We start from the raw sequence: 14,261 nt of genomic DNA on the forward strand, positions 1-14,261 counted from the left end.
AGGCTTGTTTCTGTGTCAGGTTGCTGGGTAGAAGGGGCAGTGGTTTAAAAACTGGTGAAGCTATGCCTCTGCACTTACCTCCCTCACTCCTAATTAAGGAACCCTGGGGTTAGGCTGGTACAAAGGATATATTGCCCTTCGTACAGGTTATTAAAAATGTACCAGAACAAAAGAACTACCAGGAAGGACCAAAATGTGCTTTGTAATCTCACTGCTAGTGATGATATTGGCATATTATTTTGAAACATATGAGCACATTCACATACACACACACACAAAGAAAATAAATTATATGACATTTGGTTACTACTATCAGGAATAAAGATTTTTAGTATAAGAAAAATGTATAAAAACCAAAAACTAGCATAAAATCCATATACTCTTGAATTTAATTTGGAAATATTAGTTCGAATGAATGATTAATGTTTCTCTCTAAAAACAATGGATATTTCCTAGTGTGGTCCCTGTCGGTGCCAGGAACAATGACAGTCAGTAGCAGTTAAGTGCCCTAGTTGCAGAGTGGAGTCTATAAAAACCATTTCTGTTCAGAATACTCAGTGCTCTCTGGGATGAAGGTTGACTTGAGGTCTAGGGTGGAGATGGTACATTATACACTTCAAGGCAGCTCGATGTGCCCAGGCACAAGGACGTCATCTGAGTTTAATGGGGTCATGGCAGTAGCAGTCAGGAGCCACCTTGACATGGCACAACTGCAGCACTTAGAGGAATGAGGGCTACAGCAAACACAGCAAATAGAAAGGGAGTTTTTAAACCTCAGGACTCATTAGAGATTGTCTGGGCATCTGGCCAATATTTTGTAAATCGATAATAAAGAGAATGAGGAAAGCATTGTCTTGCCTTTCCTGTAGTGATTAGATCCCGTCTTATCAGATAAGCAATGGTGACTTTTCCATAGGACAATCACAGGCTACTATATTTCTCAAATCTCTAATGAAATCATGGACTGAAGGAATGACCCCCATTGCCTGCCCAATGGCTAGAAGGGCTGTAAACAGAACATTCTATGTTCCCAGTGAAATTGACTGCTTCCCTTTATAAAATACTTCAAGTTTGAAGTAATTTTTAGTAATTATTCTATTTATTTTTGGTTTTGGGTTTTGAGAGTATTTCATTATGTATCCCTGGCTGACCTGGAACTTGCTATATAGATAAGGCTGGTCTAGAACTCACAGAAATCCTCCTGTCTCTGCCTCCCCATTGCTAGGATTACATTTGTGTACCACCATACCTGGCTTTTTCTTTTGTGTGTGTGTAGCATGTATTAGTTGAACATATTAATGAGGAATATTTACTGGAAGAATTTTCTCGTGAATACCTTGTACCTACTTCCTACGTAGATATTGGCGTCAGAATGTTATTATCCTCCATCACATCTTCTTTTGTGGTTTCGTTCCTCTCCTCTTATTTTTCAGTACATTACAGAGTTAGTGCAGATAGCGGTGCACATTGTGCCAAGTGTCTTGGACAGATTGGTCTTCTGTCACCATCGATGGCCAAACAGGTCCTCGTTTGTCCCCACATGTGTGCAGTAGGACGTATAGGGCACTTGGGCAGGATTCTGAACTTACCACAGAACCTTGAACTTGAATCCAATTAAGGAAGTGCAGACGCTAGAGTGCTATGCTAAGCAACGGCTGGAGGAAGCCATCATCCAGGTTCAAAATGTGAAAATCTATAGTGCATGTGTTTCTGTTTCTTCATCAAATAAATGGCATTTTTAAAAAGGAACCAAGCTGGGCATGGTAATACACACCTTTATTCCCAATGGAGAGGCAGAGGCAGGCAGATCTCTGTGAATTCTAGACCAGCCTGGTTTACACAGTGAGTTCCAGGACAGCCAGAGCTACATAATGAGACTCTGTCTCAAAAAAGCCTAGATGGGTGGGTGATGGGTGGATAAATAAGTAAAGGAGCCAGTGCTCTATTCAGATAAACGACTGGGGGACTAGAGAGTTGGCTCTGTCCCTACAGTGCTTACCTGCAAGTATGAAGACCCGAGTTTGGATCCCCAATACACATCTAAGAAGCTGGGCTTGGCAAGGTTCATTTGTAGCCCCCACATTTATGGAGTCAGGGGAGGGTGATGGAGACAAGCAGATTTCTGGCTCTTACAAGCCAGCCAGTCTGACAATTGGCAGTGAGATTCCCTATCTTATAAAGTCAAAAGCAATAGAGGAAAATGGCTGAAGTCTCTCTTGTCTTTAACCTGTGTGAACACAAACACACACACAGACATTTAAAAACATAAGCAAATTGTGTCTAGGTATGGTAGCCTACATCTTTAATGCCAACACTCCGGAGGTACTACAGGCTATGCCTGAGTCTCAGGCTATTCTGGTCTACAAATAAAGTTAAGAGACCTTGTCCCAAAGAGAAAGGAATTATAATAGATATTTCTTACAACAGTGTGGACCAGGCATTAGGTGATATTAATCCTTTTTACGTTTTTTGAGATAGGGTTCTCTGTGTAGCCCTGGTTGTCCTGGAATTCACTCTGTAGACGTGGCTGGCTTCAAACTCAGAAATCCTTCTGCCTCTATCTCCCAAGTGCTGGGACTAAAGCTATATACCACCACTGCCCAGCTTAAAAAATATTTTTAAAAGCAAGGAATGTCATGTGGCAATAATTTCATTATGAAGTATGTCAGATGATTATCATTTCTGGAGGAAGATGAAATAAAAAGGGGATGGTAAGTAGGAGGCTGTAGAGAGCCGCATTGAAGAGATGATGACCTATAGCCAGAGAAGGTGGGAAGAGTGTTCCAGAGAGAGGGACTATACCCAAGTGTACCAGGACCAGTAAGGAGCCCAGTGCCAGTGCAGGGGAGTGAGCAGGTTTCCTAGTCTCTGCCCTTTCAGAAACTACATTCTTTGTACACTGCTGAGTTGCTGGAGATAGGCATCAGCAGGGCAGGTGTGTGTGCTTGTACAGGTGAGAGTAGAGAAAGGAGACAGGAACATTGGAAGCTACAGAACCAAACTGGGAGACCGAGTACCTTCACGGAGAGGAGAAACATCCAGTGAACTTAAACAGAGCAGCTGAAATGTCATTAAAAAGAAAGGGAGCCAGGCATCAAGGTGGAGTATGACCATATTCCTAGAACAGAGGTGAGGCAAGAGGATTGCCACAAGTTCTAAGACTGCCTAAGCTACATAGTGAAATTGTCTCAATAAGCAAATAAAGAAACAAGGAAGGAATGAAAGAAAGTCTCCCTGAAGCAAGTGTAGTACTGTCTCCTAGAAAAAAGCAAGTGAACAAGAGCAACAGAAAAGGGGGAACAGTACGAGTCCTTCTGCAACAGCCTGGGCATAACAGATGCACTAGCCAAACAGGCATGGGACGGGGTGCAGATCGTAACAGTAACATGGTGTTAGGGCCATCTGGGACTTAGGGGAACCCTTTGATTCTTTACTCCACCTTCATATAACCCTCCCTTGCCCAAGCAAAAGAATAGAGGCTTTAAAATTATTTTTAAAAGATGTTTTATGTTGTACACATGTGTATAGGGTGGGAGGTCATGTGGAGGTCATAGGATGGCTTTCTGGAGTTGGTTCTCCCATCTTCACTTGGGCTCCAGTGAGTAAACTCAGTTGACTGGCTTGCACGACAAGAACTTTTACCTGCTGAACCATCTCACCAGCTTAGAGGTTTCTTCTTACCCAGTGCTGAACTCAGGGCCTTTGTCTGTGGGTGGGAGTCTGAAGAGCAGGTGACTTGTAATGCATGGATGTGTCCTGTCTCATCTCTCCCCACCTGATTCTGCTTCTACTGAGTCAACTACTTATAATTACATTACTCCTTAATAATAACATTAGGTATTTGCTATTTACCAGGCTCCATTCTGAACCCATGACAGGCATTAACTCATTTAATCCTCTTAATGACCCTATGGAGATGTGTAACTTGCTGACGAAGTGCTGACAGAGTGGAAGGGTCTGGAGGCTGACTTGATTGTATGCATTTCAGCAGCCTACTGAGGAACGCTAAACTCAAGGAACTCTAACTTGGGTGGGAGTCGATTGGAAAACTGCCCTGAGTTTTAAGAGGCTTCAGTCATGAAGGATCTCTTCTTGGGTTGGCAGCCCCATCAGAATGGAAAACGTGGGAAGCCGGGTAAAGCTGTTGTCAAAATGGCTCTCTAGGAAGTCTGGTTGGACATTGCAGTAATCCTAGCACGTGGGGAAAAGATCAAAAAGTTCAAGCTCATTCTTGGCTACATAGTGACTGGGAGGCCAGCCTAGGCTATATCAGACTCTATCTCAGTGTCCTTGCCACAAACAAAAAGGAAGTTTGGGAGAAAGGATATTTTTGTTGATGACATACATTAATAAATAGCCCTTCCTTCATAGTTAACAGCTCCCAGGTTTTTAAATATTTTTTAATTCTTTGAAATTTGTATACATTTTTGCAATGTATTTTTATCATATCCACCTTTATTCAGCTCTCCTAGTGCCCCGCTGATCTTTGTCTCTCTTCGTTTCTGGTTCTCTTGATTCTCTGCTTGTTTTATGTTTACATACATACAAACAGAAAGCTTCTGTTTCTCTGTGAAGCCCTGGATGTCCTAGAACTAGCTCTGTAGATCAGGTTAGCCTTGAACTCAGATCTGCCTGCCTCTGCCTCCCAAGTGCTGGGATTAACACATGCATCACCGTGCCTGGCTTTGTACATAATAGGTTGGGTGAGAAGGCTCAATGCATAAAGGTGCTTCCCACCAAGTCCCACAACCTGAGTTCAGTCCTAAAACCCATCTGATGGAAAGAACTCACTTCTGCAAACTGCTCTGACCTCACACAAACGTGGTATGTGCACTCATGGACACACAGGGATAAACAAATGTAATGTTTTCACATTAAAAAGTGCCTAGAAAAGAGCCTAGGAACAGCTAGTTTTAGCAATTAAACAATTCTTGTGCTAATATAGAAGCAAAATAAAAACAAGGTGCCCTTAAAATTTTTTTCTGTGGCTTAACTAGGTGGCCCCAAACGGTTTATAAATCAGTAAAGTCTCAGTGTTAGAGAGGGAGGTGGGTTTCCAGTGTTGTTTCCAGGCAAGGAACATAACCTTTGCAGTTTCCTGCATTGCCCCAGAAGACAAGTGTTAACAAGCCATTCTCCTGGCTTTAAGCTTGCAGTAAGGATTCCAGCATAGCATGTGATTTGTCCAGAGAGGTAAACATGCAGTGTTGCATAGTGTTTAGAGGCTTATTATGACCTATCTCAACTTTCCCATTTTCAAAATGATATCTCCCGTTTGAGCCATTAATCCTGAATACACACGTGTGCGTGTGTACGTGCATGAATGCATGTCTGCTGTTGTTTAATGGTGATTACATGAGGGTCAGTTCACATAATGCTGACCAAATTGATTCCATTGAAAGGTTATTGGTAGTCTACACTATATAAAACTTTTTGTATGAACGATGTAGTCTGTAGAAATAGTAACACTTAGAATGTGACTCTGGATTTCTTAATAGATCGATTGAGGACACTGGCTTATAAATAACACTGGGAACTTGTTCCTCTGTTCATTGTTCACTAGAATTAGACTGTCTCGTGAAACTGAGGAATCTCTGAGGAGCAAACCTTCAGAGAACTGTGAATGATCAGAAAGTACTATTTACTTTTTGTATGCATTTGATAGTGTGTGTGCATGTAAAGGTCAGAGGGCGACCTTGGGCATTGATTTTCTTTCTCCTGCCAACTTGATTTTGAAGTAAGATAGCTCTTGTCATTTGCCGCTGTGCTATATAAACTCCAGGCAGGATGACCTGTCAGGTTCCTTTCAGATCGGCCTCTCTTACTTTGTAATATTCCTTCCGCCTCTGTTTCCACGTCACTGTGGGAGTGCTGGGGTTGCAGACACATGAGTTCTGAGGATCTGAACAGTCACTAGGTTTACCTGGCAAGTGCTTTTACTTGCCCACTTATTTTCCTGGCCCAGAGGTTATTATTTTTTTAGAGTAGTTTTAGGTTCACAATAAAATTAAGCAGATACAGGTGTTTCTTTTTAGAATTCTTTACTCTCTCTCTCTGTGTGTGTGTGTGTGTGTGTGTGTGTGTGTGTATGTGTGTGTCTTAGAGACTCAACCCTTTCACCTGCTATGTTAACATTCTATCCCTGAGCTACATTTCCAGGCTCTTTGTTGTATTGAGGAATCCACACAATCACATCATTGTTGCTCCCAGTCTATAGCTTACATTAGGATTCACTCTGGGGCTTGTACTGTTAATAGGTTCCACATGTCTGCCATCCTGGTATCTAAGAATAGGTTCACTATCACGTCTGCCCCCTGTACTCTGTCTAGTTATCGCTCTCTCTATCACACCTGTATCCTTGCAGATGGGCTTCTCTCACCTTGTGTTATTTCTCCTCACTAATATTCCTCCATGTCTTCTCATGGCTTAGTAGCGCATTGACAGTGCTAAATGATCTCCCATTGTCTTGACAAATCTCTTTATCCACTCACTTTATGAAGAACATCACAGTCATCTCTGAGCTTTGAGATTCATTATTAGAGCTGCTACAAACAACCATTTGCAGGTTCTTCTGTGAGCATAAGTTTCTACCTCCTTTGGGTAAATATCAAATACAGTGGCTGGCTGGGACAAAGGAGAATTCATTTCTTTATAAGTGATGGGTTCTTGGGATGGGTTTTATAGCTCAGTGGTAGAACCCTTGCCTAGCATGTGCAAGGCTCTCAGGGCTTGCTTGCCAGGACTGAATTAAAAACAGATAGATAGGTGGGGATGCAAAGGTGACAGTGCAGACATAAGATGGATGAATTCTACAGTCGTTTCTTGTCCCTAACTGGTTCTAATTTCCTCCTCTGGTAGGTAGTGGACTTTGTAGCAGCAACCCTGCAGAGAGCATGTGCAGGCCTAGCTCATGAGGCAGAGAGCACCGTGGGATCACAAACGCTGAGCATGTCCATGGGGCTGGTGGCTGTCATGCTAGGAGGAGCTGTTCAGGTGAGTGTAAGTATGAGCAAAACTTGAATGTCACATGGGAAAGGGGACCTGCCGCCTTTCTTCCATACCTTCACAGAGAGCAAGAATGGATACTGTGCCCAGGAGAACTGGGATGGCCAAGTTGGGTTGCTAATGAGAACCATCTCTAACTTAGGTGACAAGCATGCCACTTCACACTGACCTTCGCAGGCATCACTGTCAAAAGGCAGGGCTCTTTCCTACTTAGAGCTTGTTTTGGAAACATTAAGCCAAGTGTTTTGACTTGAGGCAGACACTCAGTTCTCTGGCTCCTTATGATCTTGAAAGAGTTGGTGGGAGGTCCTTAGCAAGCTCCTGATGGCTCGATGACATCAGTTTGCAGTTTCATTTTAGCTCAGGGTTTGTTGTTGAGCACACATGATATGTGTGAGCCTGTTGCTAGTTAGTTAACTTTAAGAGTTTTGTTTTGTTTTTGTTTGAGACAGACTCTCATGTAGCCCAGGCTGTCCTTGAATTCAATATGATACTGTTGATGTCCCTTTCTACCTCCCAAGAGCTAGGATTGCAGGTGTGTACCACCATGGCCAGCTTAGTTTATGATGTTTTTTCATAATTAATTTGTAGTTTTAAAGATCTGTTTCTATTTTTAAATTATGTATGTGTGTGTCTATGTGTACATGACTGTAGGTGCTTGCTGAGACTAGAAGAGGGTGTCAGATCCCCTGTAGCCAGTTTTACAGACAACTGTGAGCTGCCAGACATGGGTACTGGGAACCAAACAGGTCCTTCGCAAGAGCCATCCACTGAGCCATTTCTCCAGCTCTAATTTATAGTTTTAAAAATTTATTCATTCAGAAATTATTGGTTGCATATTTACCACATGCCAAATGTTGAGTTAAACAATCTGGGAGTATAGTAGTGGGCAAGACAGACATGGCTTTTATTTCACACGATAGCCCAGGGAGGGAGAGCACACAAAATGAATATTTAAAGAATAGGATAGAAATGAATGGAATACCATTCAAGAAGGAAGGGAACCAAGGAGACATAGCATCTAAGCTAGGCCAAGAGGTCTTCAGTGTACAAATGGGATTTGGCCAGACCTGAAGAGGAATAAATGTTTAAGTGGATAGAACATGTGGAAGGAAACCTTTCAATTAAAGAAACTCATGCAAAGGCTCGGAACCAGAGAAAAACCTGGTTTTCTTGAGGCACTGATGGAAGGAAGTTTTGTAGAGCCCTGGAACAGCACTGTCAAAGGGAAAGGAGAGGCAGGGCTAGACCATGCTTGTGAGGGTGACTGATTAATTGGGTGACACATTAAGCAAGGAGACTGCAAGAAAGTAGGACAGTTTCAGGGTAGGTATTACGGAATCAAGCTCTATACCCGTGAGTAGGGAGCCCTGGGGAATGCATTTTGAGTTTGAGCATTCAAATCTGGTTTGGATCTTGATATATTAGATCTTGCCTCTCTCTAGACTTATTTTTTTCTCTCTGTGGAGATTAAACCCAGGGTCTTTCATTCCCCCACTGTGTTACATCTCCAGCATTCTAACAAGCTTGCCCAGCCAGCAGCCAACAGCCAGCAGCCTGTGTCCCAGACTACATAAAGTCTCAGGGTCAAAAGGTTGGTCACTCCTGCCTGTTCCTACAGGAAAAAAAAAAAAAGCTTTTTATCTGGGCTAGTTGTCAATGTGAAATGAGAAATCCCATTTCTTACAGGATTTACATTCCTAATTTTATATTTTGTATGTCTTCTGAAAAAATAAGCTTTTGGCTAAGGTTCCAGAGTCATATTAAATATAACAAGGAAGGGTTCACAGATGGAATAGCTTAAGTTGAATTGTTAATGGATTTAATTAGCTTAGTTGAGTTTTGTTTTCTGATTGAATATTACTTGGATAGTCTCTATAAATTGAAAGTATAGATTGTGTGTGTGTGTGTGTGTGTGTGTGTGTGTGTGTGTTGTATTTTCTTATTTAGTATTTATTTCAGACAGTAGAACAAATGGAAAAGAAATCACTGAAATCTCTCTCTCTCTTTAGAAGACTATTGTTGGAGGCTGCTGTCTATCCTAACCACACCCATTGCTGTATCTACAGCCTTGCCCCTCCTGCCCTCCTTCGAGCCATCCTGACTCATTACCACATCCTGGGCTCCTCTGATTTTGCATTTTAAGTGAACATACATACATCACCTCATTTACTTTTGCTCTAGATTTGCTAATTTATTGTTTCCTGCTTGATTCATGCAATTATAAGAGTTCATCCTCCTCTTCACTCTCCTCCTCTACTTTTTTTCTCTTTCTGGTTTTCTCTGTTCTCTGTTCAGCCCTGGCTGTTCTAGAACTTGCTCTGTAGATCACCAGACTGGCCTCAAACTCAGATCTACCTGTTCCTACTTCTGCCTCCCAAGTGCTGGGATTAAAGGTGTACACCACACTGTCTGGCAAAGGCTCCTTTTTGTTTTAAAATTTAGATTTACTTTATTTATGTATATGAGTGTTTTGCCTCCTGTATTTGTACCATGTATGTACCTGGTACTCCAGGAGGTTAGAAGAGGGTTGTAGGATCTTCTGGAACTAGAGTTTGGATGGTTCTGAATCACCATGTGGATATTAGGGTTCCCCGGGAGAGTAGCCATTGCTTTTAATTGCTGAACTATCCATCTCTCCAGCACTATAAGGCTTTTTAGTAATGCTAGGTTTTATCTTGTATTCACAACAAAGTCATGCTTGAAGCTCGTGGTTTGAGTCACTCTAAGTCTTTGCTTTAGAGCCTAGAACAGTTTTCCCGCTAGGAGTTATTGTTTTGGTTAATGAAACAGAACCTAACAGCATTGGGCCTTTCTAATTCATGTAAGTAAGGTGATTATTAAAACATCGTGTCTGGGAAGAGGAGTTAATTTGGAGAAAGTGCAGGTTTACGGTTACTAACAAGATGTCTGTAATTCCACATTCATTTTCTAATTCCAGGCTTGGTCGTGACTAAAAGTATTACGTTGGGTAGTCTCTGTCCCCTCAAGAAGCAGTTTCTGCTTGGTGTAGAGCTCGAGGGCCCACTATTACCCTAGTTGGTGAAGCTGAGCAGCCATTCTGGCCTTTCTTTAGGACAAACTAAAGCCATAATATTCCAGGGAAGCAAATGGAATGTATTACCTAAAGGCTGGACTCCTAATCTTTTTCATAGTGAGAGTCACTACTGAGAGACCAAAGGTGTATCTTTCTCCAAAGGGACAGCCATCTTTAGCTTGTCCTTATACAATACTATTTAGGTCTTCATGTCTCTCCTCTGCCTTTCCTTTCCTCTCTCCCTCCTTCCCTCCCTCCCTCCCTTCTTCCCTTCCGTCCTTCCTTTCTTTGTTAAGGGCCATTATTTAAACTCTTCATTTAAAAAACAAAGTTCTGAGGCCTGGCTCAGAGGTAGAGTTCTTGTTGCTCTTTTAGGAGAAGAGGCTCTGATTCTCTGCCCACATGGTGCCTCATAACCAGCTTCCTGGGGACCCGATGCCTCTTCTGGCCTTCTTAGGCATTGCACTCACATGGTGCATAGACAGACAGACATGCAAACCATTGATAATACATAAAATAAAATAACTCTCAAAAAATCCCATTGTAATAATTATGTGCCTGTATTTCAGGTATAGTTAAGGAACATATCTGAACCATAGCAAAACAGACTTTCAGGGAACAGTGGTGAGCAGACTAGAGGTCTGCCACAGAGTGGGGAAGCCAAGAGAGGGTACTCCTGCTAGAACCTGTTTGTTCAGCAAGGAGAATGAACTGGTTCCACTTCTGTCCTTTTCCCCCCTTAACTGGACTGGACACTCTCTCTATAGAACATCATTCTTTCTTAATTGCTGCTGCCTCTCCAGCAGGCACTTCCTGCTTACTGCCCATTATTAGCAAGCCTGCTACAGCAGCTAATAAACAGCATGGGTGTATGCCAGGCAAATGGCAGGAAGCAAGAAGAAAGGAAAAGAGGATTTTAAAGTAGGGACGCAGTTGGCCTTTTTATTTTTCTTTTTTAATACTTATCAAAGGTCATAGACTTTTAAAGGTTTAAGAATGTTGCTCTCTCCCTTAATGAGCACCCTTCAGACCTCAGTAAACCATGGGTGTGTTGACAACATTAGTCATGAGTTGCTACAGGGAAAGGAGATCCACACTTCGTGTTTTCACAGGCACTTTTGCTCGTTATCTCTAGGTAACTCGCACGAATGTGAGTGAATCATAGTGAGTTCCAGGATAGCCAAGACTCTGTAGAGAGACCTTGTCTTGAAAGCAAAATGAAACAAAATGAAACAAAACAAAAAATAAATAAATAAAACAAAAAGATCTAGAATCTTTAAGGACTGTTAACATCCAAAAAATCTAACAGAAATAAGTATTTTTAAAAAACAGTATTTGTATGTCTGTGCTATAACCTGTGTGTGTACATGTGCATATATACCTGTGTGTGCACCTGTGTGTATGCACTTGTGCGTGTACAGAGGCCAGAGCAGGGTATGAGGTGTCCTTCGGTATCACTCTACCTTTTGCTTTGCGGCATGGTCTTTTTCTGAACCTAAGTGTCACAGTTTCTCTGCTATGCTAGAAGCCAGGGATCTTACAGAGATCCTGAGATTACAGAGACACATGGAAAATGTGGCTTGTTGTATGGGTACCGGGTTGTAAACTCCAGTTCCTCCGTATTAAAGGATGATTTTTAGGCATAGTTTAATTTTTATACTCTAATATGACTTTTTGTCTATTTTATTTTATTTTATTTTTTGAGAAAGAATCATAGGCTGTTCTGAACTCATTATGTAGATCAGTCCACCCTTAAACTCAGGGCAGTTCTCCTGCTCCAGCCTCCGCATGGTGATGTCACATATGAGCCACACTGCCTGGATTGTAGCTTCTTGACTTTACAATCATCTGTGTTCCAGTTGATAATTCTGGACATCTTACTTAAGTGTCTCAAATGCAGAAACTAATGGGCGCACTCCCTCAGGGATAGAGTGTGTTCTTGTTTACATAGAAGGTGCCTGGGCTAGAGAGATGTCTCAGTGGTTAAGAGCACTAGCTGCTCTTCCAGAGGTCCTGAGTTCAAATCCCAACAACCACATGGTGGCTCACAACCATCTGTAATGAGATCTGATGCACTCTTCTGGTGTGTCTGAAGATAGCTACAGTGTACTTATATACATACATAGATAAATAAATCTTAAAAAAAAAAGGTGCTTGTATGTGGCTATGCTCAATACATGTTAGCTGCAATTATGTAGTACATAGTTCCTGAGTGGTTGTCAGAGGCAGTGTGCTGAGTGCACCGTGGACTCAAATGTGATTGTTGCCCCTTCTGTGTACTTGTCAACAGTTTCCATGTTAGTTTTGACCTACTGTTTTTTATGTTTCGCTTTATAGTTGAAGTCAAGTGATTTTTCGGTCCTGAAGCAGCTGCTGCCTTTGTTGGAGAAGGTCTCTAACACATACCCTGACCCTGTCATCCAGGAACTCGCTGTAGATCTCCGAATTACCATCTCCACTCATGGAGCCTTCTCTACTGAGGCTGTCAACACAGCAGCCCAGAGTACCCTAAACAAAAAAGACGCAGAACAGAAAATAGAAGAACATCGACAAACTAGTCAAGACACATCCACAGAAGGAACTCAGAACCACCCTGAACAAGGGCAGAACTCCCCCAGAACAGGCCAAGGTTCCAGTGAGCCCTGCACTGCCACAAGCCAGCCACCTGGAAACATAACCACAGAGCAGTTCCGGGAGGTTCTCTTATCAGCCTGTGATCCCCAGGTTCCAGCCCGGGCCGCTGCCCTCCGCACTCTTTCCCGCTGGGTTGAGCAGAGAGAAGCGAGAGCCCTGGAGGAACAAAAGAAGCTTCTTCAGGTAAGTAGAAAACACTGTCTAGAAACAGGACACAGTGCAGGCAGCAGCCCAGGGCAGGTATTTAACTCAGGGCCTTTGTTGTTTTGAGATAGGATCTCACTGTGGATCCCTAGATGGCCTGGAACTTGTTCCATAGACCAGGTAACCAGGAATTTACAGAGATACACTTGCTCTGCCTCCTGAGTGGTGGGATTAAAGGTGTATGCCCTCATGACCAGCCCAGTTCAGGTATTTTCTAAAACATTGACTTGTGTCAAGCACTGTCTTGGATTATCCTTTAGGAACTTTATTGTTGAGCAGTCAGATTAAAATAGAAAAGGTGTTGAGAAGAATGCCAGAATTTTTGTATATGAGCATTGTGGTGGGTACCTGGAAATAAACATGGGCAAGGCTAATTTTCATACAGCTTTAGCCAAATAGCCAAGTGTTAACATGTGAAAGACAGACAGTGGGCTAGCATGAGCTAATTCCCATAGTTGGGATGATGCCCGTCCCAGAAAAATTTAACGTCTGACTGGGTCCCTTCTAGAGGAGCATTGGGTCTAACTGGCTCTCCTCCACTCTTTTACCTCCATCACAGCAAGAAGCTGTCCTGAATGTTCTAGATGGATGTAGCAGCATGCACACTGATTCATTAGGATCTTTCCCTTTTGTGGAAGTCTTTGGGACTTGAGTGTGGACTAGAGTAAAAACAAGGGGCCTGGAAACTACTGCCTGGGACCCAGTCTCAGCTTCTTGGATAGCACGCTAAACCCTTCTGAGCCTGGGTAGTGATGGCGATGACCTAACTATGTGTTTAGTCCTTAGACTGCAAATTGTAAGTCTGGTGGACAACATCTATTTTAGTATGGCATCGAACTATTACATGGTTTGCCATTTTGCAAACTGTATATTGAATACCTATTCTTTTGTGAACCAAGCCATGTACCTTACTGTTTCTCTCTCATCCTCACAACGGCATTTGTGTTCTCCATCCTACAGATGAGATGATGAGATGCAGACACATGTCAAGGATTTTCTGTCAGGGAAATAATATTGAAACTCACAAATCTTCTTTGAGTAGCTATCATCCTGCAAATATCCATTAGTATGCTACTTTAGATGTGTGTGCTGGGACCACCATTGCAATTTCCTTTAACTGCATGTAATCTTCATCAACCACGTTCACCACATTCTGCCGATGATTTTTAATAAGAAATGTAAATTGCTGGGGATACTCCACAAATGTATCTCTTATTTTTATGTGCGTGATGTGCATGTGTGAGTGTTCGTGTGTGTGTGATATGCATGTGTGATGTGCATGTGTGTGTATGCAGGTGTGTATACGCATGTCTGAAAGCCAGAGGTCAACATCGGGTATCATCCTCTTCCACGCTCCATCTTATTGCTAGGCAGTCTCGTG

The 14,261-nt window shown here is 42.4% G+C and overlaps 1 protein-coding gene across 1 annotated transcript in view; it reads left to right on the forward strand.

Annotated features, from left to right (window-relative positions):
- Positions 1–14,261, forward strand: part of TANGO6 (transport and golgi organization 6 homolog) — a 153,003-nt gene that overhangs the window by 43,524 nt on the left and 95,218 nt on the right. Inside the window, exons 12-13 of the mRNA XM_080936912.1 lie at positions 6,859–6,993; positions 12,380–12,859. Coding sequence (XP_080793038.1) covers positions 6,859–6,993; positions 12,380–12,859 — 615 coding nt within the window. The remainder of the gene's footprint in view (positions 1–6,858; positions 6,994–12,379; positions 12,860–14,261) is intronic.

The sequence above is a fragment of the Micromys minutus genome (assembly GCF_963924665.1).
Source record: "Micromys minutus genome assembly, chromosome: 24".
Classification (NCBI taxonomy): domain Eukaryota; kingdom Metazoa; phylum Chordata; class Mammalia; order Rodentia; family Muridae; genus Micromys; species Micromys minutus.